At 31.9% G+C, this 16,552-nt stretch overlaps 1 protein-coding gene across 2 annotated transcripts in view; it reads right to left on the bottom strand.

Annotated features, from left to right (window-relative positions):
• Positions 1-16,552, bottom strand: part of LOC115879913 (potassium voltage-gated channel protein Shaker) — a 443,596-nt gene that overhangs the window by 32,290 nt on the left and 394,754 nt on the right. For both annotated transcript variants that reach the window (XM_030896963.1, XM_030896964.1), the window contains exons 2-6: positions 15,297-15,420; positions 13,536-13,823; positions 7,707-7,925; positions 6,405-6,635; positions 2,902-3,073 (exon numbers count right to left, since the gene is read on the bottom strand). In XM_030896963.1, the coding sequence (XP_030752823.1) occupies positions 2,902-3,073; positions 6,405-6,635; positions 7,707-7,925; positions 13,536-13,823; positions 15,297-15,420 (1,034 nt within the window). The remainder of the gene's footprint in view (positions 1-2,901; positions 3,074-6,404; positions 6,636-7,706; positions 7,926-13,535; positions 13,824-15,296; positions 15,421-16,552) is intronic.

Here is a 16,552-nt window from a genome sequence, read left to right as displayed (position 1 = left end):
TAGAATATTGAATCGTGTAAAGATCTAATCGGTAGACTAAATAGGCAGGTCAAGTCTGCAAACCAGACAGGTGTATGGGGAGCTACTAACAGAGGGAGTCCGCTGTAGTCGCTGTAGTTCGAGAATCGTTAATGATAGAACTTAAGGAAAACAATATTTATAGGTAAACCGGCAAAGAGAAATATCAAAAAATATTTCGAAGTTCGAAACATGGCCGCTAAGGAGTGTAACAGCAATACAGGAAAATTATAATTTTCATTTATTTTTCTCTGAGATATAGGTTGAAAATATAAGCACACATATAAAATTTGTGAATTCTTCAATTACAAACTTTTTTTACTTTAAACTATTTTCCAAAATTAATTGGGGAGAGAAGGATTTTTACTCAAAAATGTTGATATCTCCTTTTTGAATGAAACCATTTTATTCAACTTGAACGAGTCTTTCAGGTATCTTAAGTTCCGCTTTAAGATGGTTTCCACTTGGGAAGCAGAACGGTTCTGGTACAGTTAGTGGAGTGTTCACTACTTTTCTAGCTAGATCGGTGGCTTTTTTATTAACTTCTATCCCTTGGTAGGCTGGAACCCAGATTAGGTGTACTCACTTGTTACTACAACAATATTGTTATCAACAATAAACATATTGATGAAATTTTACTGAAAATCATATGTTGCTTGATATTTCAACAATTTATTTGTTACTATCGGTAGGTGAGCGGCAGGGTTCGGAAAACTACATGTTACTTTGAAAAACTACATAAACTACATGACATGTAGTTAATGTAGTTTATGTAGAGGGTGTAGTTTATGTAACTTATGTATGTAACTTTCAAATGTCAAAGGTTTTAGGTGAGGTTATAATAAGTTGAAGCTTTAAAAACACATAATGTATTTAAGAAAACAGGAGAAATATGGTTTTAAATATAATATTTACATCATATTATCTCTATTACACCTCATACAAAGGAAAATTATTCATAATATCAATACATAGTTTACTAACGTAGTTTTCATGTAGTTAATGAACGGAAAAAGACGTAGTTTTTGAAAAAAAACTACACGTAGTTAATCAGGTAAATTACGTCTTAATTAACTACTTCCGAACCCTGGTGAGCGGTGACTGAAGAATGTTGGTACAATGTTTTTGCAACACATTTCGAACGGGGCGGACATATTGTGATGTACCCTTGTTTATAAAAATTCATATACAAGGGATGTACTAAATCATAAAAATATGCTGGGTGTTGCCTAAAATTTGAATTAATATTCAGTATACCTCAGTTTGCAAAAGTTAATAGATAAACGATATCCTTGCATTTATATTGCTATTATGACCTCTAGCGGCCAACTTTCGAATGTGAAAATAGTTTACAGAAATTCATTTTATATATTACTTTTAAGTTTGTCATTAACGTTTTCCGAGTTATAGGTGATGTCCTCTATTGGTTGCACAACCCTTTATACATTAAAATGTAAGTGTCAGTATATAAACAGTTTTTAATATAATTTTAACTGTTAAGTTTTTTCCAAAATGTAAAACAATATAGTGAAATAGAAAAAAAAATTATAAACATAATGGATAATTGTATAATTCATCAGTATTACAAGTATCATTATTACAAGTATGGTTAGCGGGACGTGAGTCCAGAATTGAAAATAAAATGTTTTTGTGTATATTCTGTGTAAAATGATATTATTTTGTTCTCATATTATTATTTAAACAGCCTAAGATTGATAGTAGTAGTAAGATTGATATACAAGAAGTTCTGTATATTAAGTGAATTGGTAATTTGATGTTGTATATAGGATATTATACCGCATGACAAAAATCGTTGCACAAAGTCACATTTCTTTATTTTTTATAGATTAAATTTGAAAGTTGCGTTTTGGGTTGTTGGAAATATAGTTCAATAAAACTCACATTTTTCTTTAAAAAATAGTTATAACACTTTCAGTTAATATTTTTTTATAAATTTAATATGTAACTGGTTTGATATATTTCTTGGCTATTGAGTCTATGAATTTAAACCACAGAACGCCCTTGATATTGATAAAACATAAATAAATAAATATCTTAATTTTAACATTATCATTTTTTTTGGTTTCTTCATTGTAATTGAATGTTAAATAAAATTAAAATTGGTTCAACTCTGTCTATTTTACTAAATAGTCTTCATATTTCATAAAAACGGATGTCATGATGTTTAATAATTATCACTACTAATAGATTAAGATGTTTATTTTGACTTATTAAAACAATAAAAATAATATTAAAAGAAAATTTATATACTGACAGTATTTCAACCTTTACTTATTACTGGAAACTATTATTACTAAAACCTTTAACTCTGGTTATATTTTAAGAAATGGTTTGTAATCGTATTTCTTTCGAAAATGCGTCTCTCCATGTAGGTAGGCATGTAGTACCTTTCCAATATTTATAAAATATGTAATAACTACCTACCAAAGTCGGAATATAACTGAAAACAATACCCATAGGGAAAACCAAATAAACCTAATTTACCACAATAATACACCAACACATTTTATTTCGAAATTTTTACACATATTTCGCTAACCATGTTAGTATAATCAGTAGATGATTAAACCACAAAGTCTTAAACTGCCTCTACAGTATTCGCGAAATAACCCGAAGTAAGTCATGGTTGAAGAGTGAAGAGGGATATTTCGTATTTCCTCGCCTAACTTCGCCTCGTTTTGGTTTATTTTCATTAGACGTTTATTTGCATTGATAAGGTGTATTGTGGTAACTTAGTGTTATTTTACTGTTGTAACACCAAAAGTTTCCAAACTCACTTGTATCACCTAGAGGGAATCTTAAATTTATAAGTATTTAGCAAAACACATTGGTAAACAGCTAGACATCTAGTGGTGAGCTTACCTATGAACAGGAAGAATATGAGGAGACCGAGCTCGCGCATGCTCGCTTTGAGCGTTCGGCCTAATATTTGAAGGCCTTTGCTGTGACGACTGAGCTTGAATATTCGGAAGACGCGCACCAGTCGAATTACCCTTAATATCGCTAACGACATTGCTTGATTGGTACTCTTATCCTAAGGAAAAAATATATTAGTGTGTTGAAGAGCATGTAATTGAATGCTGGAATGTTAAAAATTAAAGTTCTCATCTGTCTATTAAACGAGGGAAAACAAAATGTTATTTTGGCAAAAGTCTGACACGCCCTGTGGAACGGTTTAACACAATAAGGAATTTCAAAACAACTTTATCATCAACGTACAACTTCTCTCGATAATTTGTTTTTTGAATCATTTCAGTTAATTTTTTTTGGCGGAGATATTCCCTTTTAAAGAAGACAGTAACGATCAATTACAATCTAAGCATTAAAAGCATGCCTAGCCTTTAGTCCCAATCAATCAACTTGTATGATAGTGTTTAATTTGTTTTTGTAATGTTACTATCATTCAAAAGTATGATTCTTAGTGACAGTAACTCTAGTAGGTATGGTTTTTAAGTCTAGAAATTGAATCGGCTCTTGTTGCTTTCACTGAACATGGTAGAGACCAACTGGACATAAAACCATCTCTGTTAGTAGCTGATAGCCAGTAAGAAGGTCTGCAAGGTCTGTAGTTTAGGCCAATGCTAGTTTCAGAGACCCTTTATTTTTTGTGTGTAGGTTTTTTATTTTTCTCTCAACATCTTGAAAACCAGAATAAACCCGTTATCGCTTTCAGTATCTTGTCTTGAAGCAAAATACTTTTCCGTCAAAATTTAGTCTGAGGTAATGGAAATGTCGCCTAAACCTCTCTTCAGCTTCAAAATAGGGTTAAGGATTAATTAATCACTTCCGGATAACTAGTTTGGGGGATACCATTTAACGCATTCCTCATTGCTACTTTTTTTTTAATTAAGTTATCTAGTTTGGACGATGTGCATATTCATGTAGGATGTCTCTCTCTCCAATCGTTCTTCATAGCTGAGGGTCGTGACTATAAGAATACTTTTTGTTTGACAAGATTTTTCCAGGCTAATCTGTCGTCTGCTCGATGGATAGCTAAGTGTAGGGGTAGACCCGTTGTTTGTCTGACTTAGTCGATCCATCTTGTTGGAGACCGACCTCTACTTCTACCTTTTTCTTTGGACATCACAAGTTATAATAATTTTTTCCATGTTGTCGGCAGGTCTTCGATCAATGTGTCTAAAGTACTCGATGATGCATTTCAGACAGATAGCTGACAGTCGGGTGCTTATGTTAAGCTCATTTATTATTGACAGATTCATTCTTCTAGCTGTCCAAGGTATTCTCAGCATACGTCTGTAGCACCACATTTCAAAGCTGTCTATAATGCGCCTTTCCGATGATTTGATGGTCCAGGATTCCACTCCATAAAGAAATATTGAAAAGACAATTGTATGCAGCAAATTCTTTTTTGTTTGGGTTGTTATTATTCTGCTCTGCCATGTTCTTGTAAAGCGCGTTGTGGTAGTTTTTGCTAACTGTATTCTGTGTCTAATGCCTATTTTACAATTGCCTTCGTCATTTATGTTTGATCCAAGATAAACAAAATCATGTACCACTTCGATATCATTAAGCCAAAAAGACCTTTGTATGGGTTTCCCTCTGTCCAAGAACATTAATTTGTTTTTTTTTGGCAGTTGATAGTTAGTCCCATCTCAGCACATTCATTTTCCACTCGCAACAGTAGAATAACCATCTCTTTTTCACTGGTCGCAATTAATGTTGTGTCGTCTGCAAATCGCAAGTTGTTGATTTTAGTTCCTCCTACACTGATGCCTCCATCTCAGTCTTCCAGAGCTCTCCGCATAATATATTCCCCATATATATTAAAGAGGATGGGTGAGAGTATACAACCCTGTCGGACGCCTTTATGTGTTTGAAAGTGTTCAAACATGTGTTCATCCACTTTTACCCTTAGCTTTTACCATTGTTATGTTATTAGTATACAAGTCGATTTATACATAGGTAGTTGAACCCCGTTTTGCGCGATTTCAGCTTTACGCAATGTTCTTTGGAACGCATCTACCGCGTAAAGCGAGGTATTACTGTATATGTTACGGCTAAAATGGATACTTGGATAGATAGTTTTAAAACTAGCCAGCTATTTTGCAAACTAACTAAAAGTCCTGTTATTTTGAAAGAATCCGTCTATTCTTGCAAAATAGCAGACAACCGCAGCTGGTTTATATTTTAACTTGTTAGTATGTAAACTATTTACAAAATCTGGTTAGGATTGGGATTTTACATCAGTTTACTAAAATAATTGCTAGTTTACATACTTACCATATAGTTTACAAAATTTATTTTAATTGTTTTTGTTTGTTTTATAATAAATTTAATTTTCATTTAAAAAAATTATTTATAAAAAATAAATTTTAACAAATTTTAAACACACACTGTATAGTACAGAACGAAATATATAGCGGAAAGCTATATTGTACATAACCACAGACATAACTATTGAAAAGGTAGGTTCGAACAGCCAAAGAAATAAAATGAGAAAAGTAGAAAATAATAAGAATATAAGAGATAAGTTATATCGAACTTGGTAGTTGCATTTATACAGACAAAATAAAATAAGTGAGAGAGTATAATAATAAGAGTTTTTAACCTATAAATACTTTCAGGATATGGATTTATTTTATTGCATAATTTCAATATGAATAGACAAGTACATTGCCGTTGAATAAATAAGTACATTGCAAATACTAAAATTATTATAAACCTAACCTAACCTAACTACTAAACTGAAAACTAAATTATTATCCAATTTTAACGTCTTGCTTATTTGCAAATGTATATTTTGTTATTATTTTATTTGGCTGTTTGAATGCTCCCATATTAGAACTAATCATTTCTTCTTTTTTTATTTATTTTTTTATTTTATTTTGCTACTTGAACCCATCTTAAGTTGGCGAAATGATATAAATACGCGTACAAGCACAGAAACACAACTAAGCTCTTCAACATGAAGAATATATAGGCATAATCTCACTCTTAAATTGCAAGGATTTTGGTTCGTAAACTAGCCAAGAATCTTGCTATTTTGAGTGACTAAAACTAATGGAGTTATCATATTAGCCACAATTATAAATAATTATTATACAAAGTAACTAAAAGAACTGGTTAATATGAAAACAAAAATATAAAATTATGACATTATCCAATACGAATATATAGTTTGCAAACTAACCAGCTAGTTTGTAAATTAGCCGTTGACTGACTGCTATTTTGCAAGAATGGGCGGATTCCTTCAAAATAACAGCGCTTTTAGTCAGTTTGCAAAACAGCTGGCTAGTTTAAAAACTAGCCAAGTATCCATTTTAGCCGTAACATATACAAATTCCAGTGTGTCGTAAAACATGGGCTGAAAAAGAGATATATAGTTGTATAAGTAAGTGACTTACCTGCGGACTGACCGGCGCTCTAGGCAGTTGTAACGTATCTTCTTCCTCCGCGACCACCGTCGCCAGAGTGATGAAATAAGGGATGATGGCGATGATATCGATGAAATTCATGACGTCTCGGAAAAAGTGCAGTTTATTCGGGCACGCCAGAAACCGAACCGACAGCTCGAACGTAAACCACACTATACATATCGTTTCTATCAGGAAGAACGGATCTGTAATATCCGGCACCTAGAAGCCAAAATAATTTAGTCAGTTATTATACAGGGTGTTTTAAAAACATGTGCCATCTCTCGTGTGGAGATTCCTCAAATATAAATAAGATTTATTTCTTATATCAACACAGGTCCGATTCTGCTTTGTATCGTCGTTACAGGGTGTAAAAGCCTTCATTTTTTTCGATTTATTATAATTTTCTTCCAAGTGCTTTTAGCCATTCGAATATAAGTTTGAGGGTTAAAGTTACTATAAGTGCGATATATTTTAATGCTAAAAAAGTGTCGAAAAATTCACCAGGGACATGCATATGGGTTATCACTGGAACATTTCTCTAAAAAAAACCTGTGCTTATTGATTCCTCGTAAAAAATATGAAAAAAAAAGTTCCTATAAACATTGGTGCGGAAGTGCATTGTTTTAAAGTTACAAGATGTTAAGACTTTTAAAAAATAGGTCTTTTGTAATTATCCACATTATGCCATTATTTTTTTCTTAAATTTGCTGTACTCTTGAATAGCACTGAACAGCAGTGTTATAAATTTGAATAAAATTTAATAATAAAACAGATTACATAAATAATTTATTACTTTTACTTTTATTTTTATTTTATATTAATTGGTGATTAATAAAATTGCGTTTATTTTTAATAGGCATTAAACGGCCTAAACAATTTTGCTAACAAGAGGAGATAAAGTCAGTGTGGCATATGTTTTTTTAGAAAATTATTCTGGAGATAACCCATATGCACGTCCCTGGTGAATCTGTCTACACTTCATTCATAATTTTATTTTCTTTTTGACTATCTTACACTTCTAATGATCTAATAAAACATACAATTTTGTAGAAAAGTCTATATATTTTTTTTTTTATATTTCAAGTAATAATTTCGCGCATGAATAACGTTACCGTTTAAGTTAGCATTTTTAAGTTAGCGTTTATATATAATGGAACGCTAAAATTATGTTACGCCAAAACTCCCCATTAGTTTCTTCCTAACCACCAGGTGGTGATTAAATGACGGATTAATTTGTTTTATTCAGTGTCCCACCTATCTATAGTATATGAAATTAGTGGATTTCTTTACCTCGTCTTCCTCAATTTTTGTGCCATTGGTTGTAGTGTTGAATACTTTGTAGTGTTTGAACTCAGGTAGCGTCTCGAGACAGAAAATGACGATGGACAGCAGAATGACAAAGACGGAGATGATGGCGACGACGCGAGCCGCCTGCGATGATTCTGGATATTCGAACAGTAACCACACGTCCCTTTGGAATTCTCTTCCTGGCAGGGGTTTTTCCTCTTCCTGGAAAAAACATACACAAAAATCACATACATATAGTGTCACAGGATTGTGTATGGATTTAGGTCAAATTTGACTCTGACCTAATTGATTTGCGCTTTTCCTTTAAAATAGATTATACATCACATAATAAGATATACCTACGTTGTTTCTATTTTCTGTCAAATTTGACATTTAAAAAAATCAATGGCTAAAACCGATTTTATTGGCCGAATTTTGAAAAAAAATATATTTGAAAATTAAAACCTAACATAATTTTTAATCAATAGAAACCGATTCTTGTGGTAGAAGCAAGAATAATTGATGGTAGTCCGATTGTTAATCAAATATCTTTATAGTTAGTTAAGTCTTATTATTCAGTTAAATTTATTAAATTAATTAATAATTTTTAAAGAAAAATAAAATTAGTTGTAAAAAATTACACTAAAGGGATACAAAGTATGAATATAAATAACTTGCCAATTTATCGAGATAGCGTTATGAAATTCATATTTGTACATGCTTGAAACTTATTTGCACAATAGTAAATGTCAAAATGAATTTTTCATAATATACTTATAGTATTGTTTTGTTTAGATATTCTCCTATATGGTTGCCGATCAAATTGACACGAATGTGTTATGATCAATATTAATGGTATACTTTTTTTTAATCAATTAGTGCTTAAATTTTTTATGAACATCTTCTAAAATTAGAATTAACTATGTACCTTTAAATCATTTCAGTACAGCCCAAATAGCCACATCCTATACTCGCTACCGTAGATGAACTCATCTAAGAAGTTTTATTAGCTGGAATAACAAATTATAACACAAATTAGACCTTCCGATGATATCAAAGTATTTACTTTTTATTTTTTTTAGGATTTTCACAAATTCCACTTATTAATACTTTTTAAATAATATAAAAGAAATTCGTGTACTCGCTATTTAAACCCTTGTATTTGTTTAGTCCTTGTTTAGTCGGATGTTTACGGTATTCTCCGATGATTGCAGCATCGTAAAGCTGCTAAATCTACACATATGCATAATTCTACACACCGTGGTACAAGCAATATTTTATGCAAACTTTCAAAAAAAAACATCAAATATAAAGTATTTACCCTTTTCCATATATACTAAAACAATCTGACAGAATACTTAAAAGTTGGTGGGTGAAAACTTTACGAAACATTGAACAAAACTACTATTTGTATGAAGAATTTCCAGGAAGCAATTTTCAAACTGCTTTTTCGCATATTTTGAAAGCTGTAATGTGGGTGTATAAAAATTGACGCTACGTATTTTACATCAGATATGTAAACATACAAAGTAAGTCGTCACTGATGTGCTCACTTTAAGTCAAAATAAATTTAAAGAAATAAACACACACGTTCCATTTAAACATTATTTTCCCAGGTTTATTAATTCAAATAAAATGTTTTTCTCTATGCATCTTCCTTAAATTTGCACAGTTTATATAATGGAATTTTCCATGATAAAATTAGATCCCATCACATGTAAAAACACTTTTATTTTTTTCATAGTGAAAACTGTAAGCACAGATAGAGTATAAGTATAATTTGTAATAATTCTAAAAATAAAAATAAAGAAGTAAATATTTTGATATCTTCAGAAGGTCTAATTTGTACATATTCTAAATTATTTTCCAGCTAAAAAACTTTTTCGATGAGTTCAACTACGGTAGCGAGCATAGTTTTACGCACCGGTTTTGCTATACTCTGTTTTTTTTCTCAGGTAAGATTTCGACAGACGATGACAGAAGAAAAGCAGATGACGTCCCATACCAATCTATTTATTTTACTAAAAAAAGTTTCTAATAATTTTTAAGTTAACTATGGATGGGTTTAAATATAAATTCGTCATGCGTCGTCACTTGTTGTTTTTTACCAGTTTTATTGGTTTATTTCAAAAATGACAGATCGTATTTCAATTTTATTGGTTTGACGGAACGATGAACAACAAACAGACGCCGATGCGTATGAACTCGCCTTTAGATTTTGACGTTTGTCAAAGTCTTGCCAAATATGGGTTATAATTTTGTGACAACTTGTGTCAAATACCCTGCGTTTTGGAAGATGATGCATTTTGATTCGTGTTATTACGTGTGTTTTGTGTCTTTTGAAGTCAAGTGGAGGAAAATAGAGTGAAAATTAACTGTAGAACCCAGAGCACAGTTTATTTGAGTTTATGGTTAATACTCGCTGCCCAGGCAGAAAGTCTTAAACAGATACACCAATAAAGTTACTATCAATAAAGTTTGTATACCATCTCGTCGTAGATAAGTGCATCTCGAATATGGTAGAAGGACCATACTAAACCCATACTAAAAACTGGAGTAGCTGTAAAATATCGACATCACACGATAGGTAAATAATGAATTTTAGTACTGCAGAAAAATAATGTCAAAAGGTACTGGTTTAAAAAAACTAAGATTAAAGTTAATTAATCAACCTGTGAGGTATAAAATTTGGTAAGTGTTATTATTAATAAAATAGTTTTATTTATTCCTGCGGAATATTACAAATTTGTATTTGTACAAAAATTATATTGATAAATATAATCATAAATGCTGGAAGTTTCACAAAGCTTGAAAGTAAAAATAGTTCTTTTTATATTTTTGGTATGTGGTGTCTTGTTTTTGTTTGTTTTGTATTAACACATACCGTTTTGTATTAAATAAAATAACTCGATTACATTTTTTCAGTTTTGTACAGTTTTCACAATATTTTGAAGTTACTTGTCAGTCAAATTTTAAATACATATATTAATTTCCTGCTATGCGTTCCAGTTGTACCAACTTATTTCTTTGTAAAATAAAATAAACTACTTTGAAATTAAAATGACAGACACATCTATCACTGTCAAGGATCTTTTCGTTGGACAGACTATAGTGGGGTCATAATATTTCGTTTACAACCACATTTTTTAAAGGTACATAATTCTAATTTTAGAAGATCTCCATAAAACATTTAATCACTAGTTGATTAAAAAAAGTATACCATTAATAGGTATTGCAAATTATATTTTATCCTCTCATAGTATGGGTCTGTTTAATTTTTTGACTATGTAACGAGCACTTTGTTTACTCACTTGTTTCGTCGAACTGCTTGAATCCATTTTTACTTTTGATCAAATCGGTGTGAGAAACTATGAAGCTATAAAATGTTGTTTTTTTTGTTTTCACTCTTGGCTTTAGGTCGTTGGGGTTGCAAAGATGTTTCTAGATTTTGTTCATTATTTTTTTATTTTGTGACGACGTTTCGACAGTATATGTCTTTTTCAAGCCTCTTGAACGTAGATTCTTACAGAGTTAAAATTTGTTAAACTGGACAACACAATAACACATATTAACTATTGTTTTTAATTGTTTTTGGACATTACACTTTACTACGAGCACGTACGTATTTCCTTGCAGATCGCTCTGTATAAAACACATTTATCGGTTCAATACCCGATGTCTGTTCAATGGGTTCAATACCAAATGTCAATACCAAATGTCAATACCAAAAGGTCCAATACCCCGATGGGTTCAATACCCAATGTTGTTTCGGGAGAGTTGAAAATACATAAATTATTATGTTTTCAAGTATGAAAATAAATATATGCAAATAAATGCAAATATATGTAAGTATACATTTTCTAAAATATCACAATGTCTCGGTATACAGACGGTATACATATGTATATCTCTGCCGTATACAGCGTATACTTAATTTTTACTACCTGAAATAGAGTTTCATAGCACAACTTTCGTACCTGTACAGGGTGTGTCAAATTCGTCGCTTTTATAGCGGAACGCCCTTTTCTATAGGAGATAGGCGAAAACTAATATTGGTGTCTGGAACTCAATTTTTATCAAAAACATGATGGTGAAAACCGCACATCGATATCTGTTACCGTCTATGAGTTACGGGGTGTTTTTCAAAAATGTGCATTTTTAAAGTACCTTTATACGTAGAATTTAATGGTTTAAGTACAATTTTTTTAAAATTAATAATTTAAGACTAATCAACAGAAAAAAATAATTTTTTATATGGGACACCGTGTATATTTTTAATTAAGTGAAAAGAACTTAAACTTACCTTTCCAAAAATATAGCACACTTGATATTCTGTTATAGTCCCTTTCAAAATACAGAATTTTTAAAAGTTCGCCACTTTTAACTAGTATAGGCTTTAGACCCTTTATTGATGATCTGCCTAATGGAACACGAAAAAATATTTTTCCAGCAAGACGAGCTCAAAACGTTGAATTTATCAGCAAATTTTTGCAGCCAATGTCGAGAATAATTGAATAGCTAACCAAGATCCCAGCCCTTGGCCGTCGAGGCCACCGGACTTAGTGTCTGTTATTCTTAGTGGATTCTTCTTTGGTTCTTATTTTTAAATTGTTCGTATATTCTAGACAAGAATTAGAAGTACTTAGCGGTTATGTGAAGAATTAATAATTTCCGCGAGAAATGTTCAAAAACGGTCCCGTCTGTCGGTATCAGAAGACAGTAAACATGTCGAACACCTATAGCAAAATTTCATAGCTTGGTTTGCTATAAATTTGTATTGTTACTAGATATAGTTTAAATGTGTTGTTTTCTTGTTAAATATAGTTTAAATTATTATAAAATTCTGCATCTCTCATTGTAAATATTATTTTCGTTTTAATTGCTGCTCACAGCTAGAATTTTTTTGCACAACAGCCGGCGCCGGCGCCGTTCAAAGCTTTTTATTTTTTTTAACCATTTTTAAAAACTCTATAATTCGAAGAGGAATCGAGCAAAATATCAGGTATGCTATATTTTGGGAAAAGTAATTTTAAATTAATTAAAAATATACAGGGTGTCCCATATAAAAAAATCAAAGATATCGATGTGCGGTTTTCACGATCATGTTTTTGGCAAAAATTGAGCTCCAGACATCGATATTAGTTTTCGTCTATCTCTTAGAGAAAAGGGTGGTTGTCTTTAAAAGCGTCCAATTTCACCCATGCACCCTGTACAGGGTGGCTCGAATTCGACGCTCATCATTGGGATTTCGGAAACCGTAAGAGATACTGGATAGGTTAAATGCAGGCAAAGTTGCGCAATCTGATGCTCAATAAAATGCCGTATTGCATTTTGAAAAATTCCGAATACTTCCGAATATATTCGAAAAAAAACCCGGAATTTTCAATTTTGTTTTGAAAAAAAATGAAAAACACATTTTCATGGCCATTTTTTCTGCTCTATAACTGTGTGTGATTAAATATTGACTCTGAAGTTTTGGCTTCTGGCGACCATCATCAACTTAATTTTTTTAAATACGGACCTGATTTTTTTTTTCAATTTAATTAAATCCTTTCATCACTCTTAAAACACTATATATAGTCACTTTGATATTTGCCGACGTTTCGTACAGAAAATTCCATCACCAGAATATTTTATGCAAAAAAAAAATAAAAATGCAATACGGGCATTTTATTGAACATCAAATTGCGCCTCCATTTAACCGATCCTGTATCTCTTACGGTTTCCGAAATCCCAATGATGAGCGTCAAATTCGAGCCACCCTGTACAATTTATAGTTTCAAGTCGAAAAAATCGGTTGAAATGCACCAAGTCTATAGCCAACATTCCTACCTTGATAAAACCTTCATCCTCTCTGAACTTGCTGATGGCCGGCTCGCCCAACTCGTAGAACTTAATCTCCTCGCTGAAGACGTCCAGGGGCACGTTGACGGGCCGGCGCAGCCGCCCGCCCGACTGGTAGTAGTACAAGATGGCATCGAAGGAGGGCCGGTTCCGGTCGAAGAAGTACTCGTTGCGCAGCGGGTCGAAGTAGCGGATGCGCCGCGCCGGGTCGCCCAGCAGCGTGTCGGGGAACTGGTTCAACGTGCGCAGCTGGGTCTCGAATCGTAGGCCGCTCACCTGCAAAGCAAGAGAAATGTATTATGTGGCGCAGTAAATAATTTTGGGCGTTTAAAAATAAAATATAGCGTTAATAATAAAACATGGACCAACACGGTTACAAGGTCCAATAATTTAGCCAACACGGGCCAAAGGTTCAATAATTTAGCTACAAGTATATTAGATATAGATTTATATTATATCATAAATATTTACTTAATAATAATTATACTTGATAACATTAATAATTATATAATAGGTAATTAAACTTTGAGCTCGAATAACTCTTAAGCCAATAGATTTAGCGAAAAATAATAAGAGACCTTTTTTTAGAGCGTTGAATTTACAATAATACAACGCAATTAATTACTTTTGATTCATTTGTCGCAGAGTTATGGAATTCTAAAGAACAAATTAATTTTTCCCATGTTATTTCTATGAGAAACTTAGGTTGGAACGCGGACTACCTTAAAGTTAATATTAAGAGCTAAAATTTTCAGGATTTTTTTTATGAATTTGGAGCATTCGAGCCCCTGGGAGCAAAGAAATTCGGATACATCCGTATTAAGGACCACCCTAATATAGGTATACTGCTTAAAATATCAAAATCGGCCCACTAGAACCAAATATACAGGGTGGCGCACCTCATTCGCCTCGGTTGATTATACATCAATTGAAGACGAAAAGATGTAGAAACAAAAATTTTTATGGGTGTATGTAGAGAGGCAATGGGGCATAATTTAAAATTATTTTCAAATGTACAGGGTGTGTCAGAACTAAGATCCATACCAAAGTTATATTTCTTCTTATTAAACACCCGGTATTTTATTTCATTTTTGGATTCTTGAGCATAAAATAAGACATTTATTATAAGGGTTTAATATGTTTAAATGCTTTAGTTTTTGATATATTTAAAGATAGTTAAATATGCATGCTATAATAAAAAAGTTTGTTAACACCCTGTACATTACTTTTCAGAGTTAATTCTTGTGCTGACTTTGAAGCCAGAGAAATAAACTTTACTAAAAAAATGTCTTGCTTCCTTAAATGTATACAGGGGTATACATTTATAAATATTGCTGGTTTATTTTAAATATTTATTTTACTTAAAAACTTCGTTATTTCAAATACAACACTATGTATTTTTTAAAATAAGTCGAAGCAGATTTAAATGCTCTTTAAACCCTATATTAGGGTTTCCTATACCTATCTTGCTCAGATTTCGAATAAAAAGCGATTTTTTAATAAAATGGCAATCAAGATAGCTGGTACTGCCATGGCAATTTTCTTGTGACAGTTAGTAGCTATTTTCAAAATCGAAAATAGTTAATAAACTTTATTTAAATTTATAACAGATAACCAGTTGACTTTTATTTGATTTTATAAATACTTAAAAATTTTAAGATGCCCGTTTTTTGTGCAGGTGGGCGTATTATAATAACTGAATTGCAAACCGGTACGGTAGGTTAATTTACTTAAATAAAAAACACTTACGTTAATAACTACACGTTCACAAAAGTCGTGATCGTGCGGGATGGGCTCGAAGTGGGCTACTCCAGTGAACTGGGAGTGGGGGGTGTGCCCGTCCTCGTCCTGGCTGCTGAGCTTGGGCAGCGACCTGCAACAAATACCCAAAGATATGTAAAAGTACGTCTACTAGATTTGTGTCTATGTAAGGAATTTCAGAAGTGCAGAGACAATATTGAAGTATGACCAATTTACTACAAAACACATTTAAATAAACAGCAATATATTTCAAAGATGGCTACCGTTGATTGAAGAAATACGTAGAATATAATAATAAACAAATATAATATAATAATAAATTAATCAATCAATTTATTATTATATTCTTTCAATCAACGCCGCTACCTATATGCAGGGTGGCGCCTCTCATACGACGCGGAGGCTCCAAACATGACATGAAATTTTGTGATCATATTATGTAGGTATGTAGGTTAATTTAGAGCATTTTTTAAAAATATAGAGAGTTCTACAGGGTGTCCCCCAAAAAGTTACACATCAAAGTTGTGTTTTTTGTAATGGAACACCTTATATATTAATTGATTTTCGGATTCTAGGAAAACATAAAGGTAGGTGTTATTATTATTACAATAAAAGTTACCTAAATTCGAATTTACCCGGTATATCCAAATATGTAGTTAAAATAACGATTGTACTTTAAATCAAATTAAAACTTGACCCAAAAATTTATACAGGGTGAGATAAAATTAATAGTGAACATGGGTGACCTTTAAAAGAAAATTACTCTTTTATTTTAAATTAAACACCCAGTATATTATTTCGATATTCAATGGGGAATTCATGTCTCTTCAAAATACTAATGTGGCTGCCTTCTCTTCAAACAAAGATTTTCCTAGATATTTTCATTTTTATGATTTAGTGTCAGTAGATATTTATTATTTGATAAAATCTAGGTGGCTGATGATACGTCTGACGTTACTTCAACATAGTTGTGAAATTAGTTCAACTTTAACAACTAGTTATCATTTTGTGTCTGTTGAAATAAAAAAAATTGTCAGAAATTCTCCAAAAATGGAAACTACATCAGAGAGAATTGATATGATTCTATTAGTTGGTGACTGCATTGTGCATTCATCATGTAATAGAATACTTAAATATTCCTAATTTATCCAGTCTTGACTTTTTTTACTGGGGTATGTTGAAGACAGTGTTTACAAAACCCGACCAAATATTGTTGACAACATGAGAGAAATGATTGTGACTGC

This window comes from Sitophilus oryzae, unplaced genomic scaffold (genome assembly GCF_002938485.1).
Source record: "Sitophilus oryzae breed Bouriz unplaced genomic scaffold, Soryzae_2.0 scaffold_1590_pilon_pilon, whole genome shotgun sequence".
In the NCBI taxonomy this organism is placed as follows: Eukaryota; Metazoa; Arthropoda; class Insecta; order Coleoptera; family Curculionidae; genus Sitophilus; species Sitophilus oryzae.
Note: the sequence above shows the minus strand (reverse complement) of the source record. Positions and strands in the feature narration are given on the sequence as shown.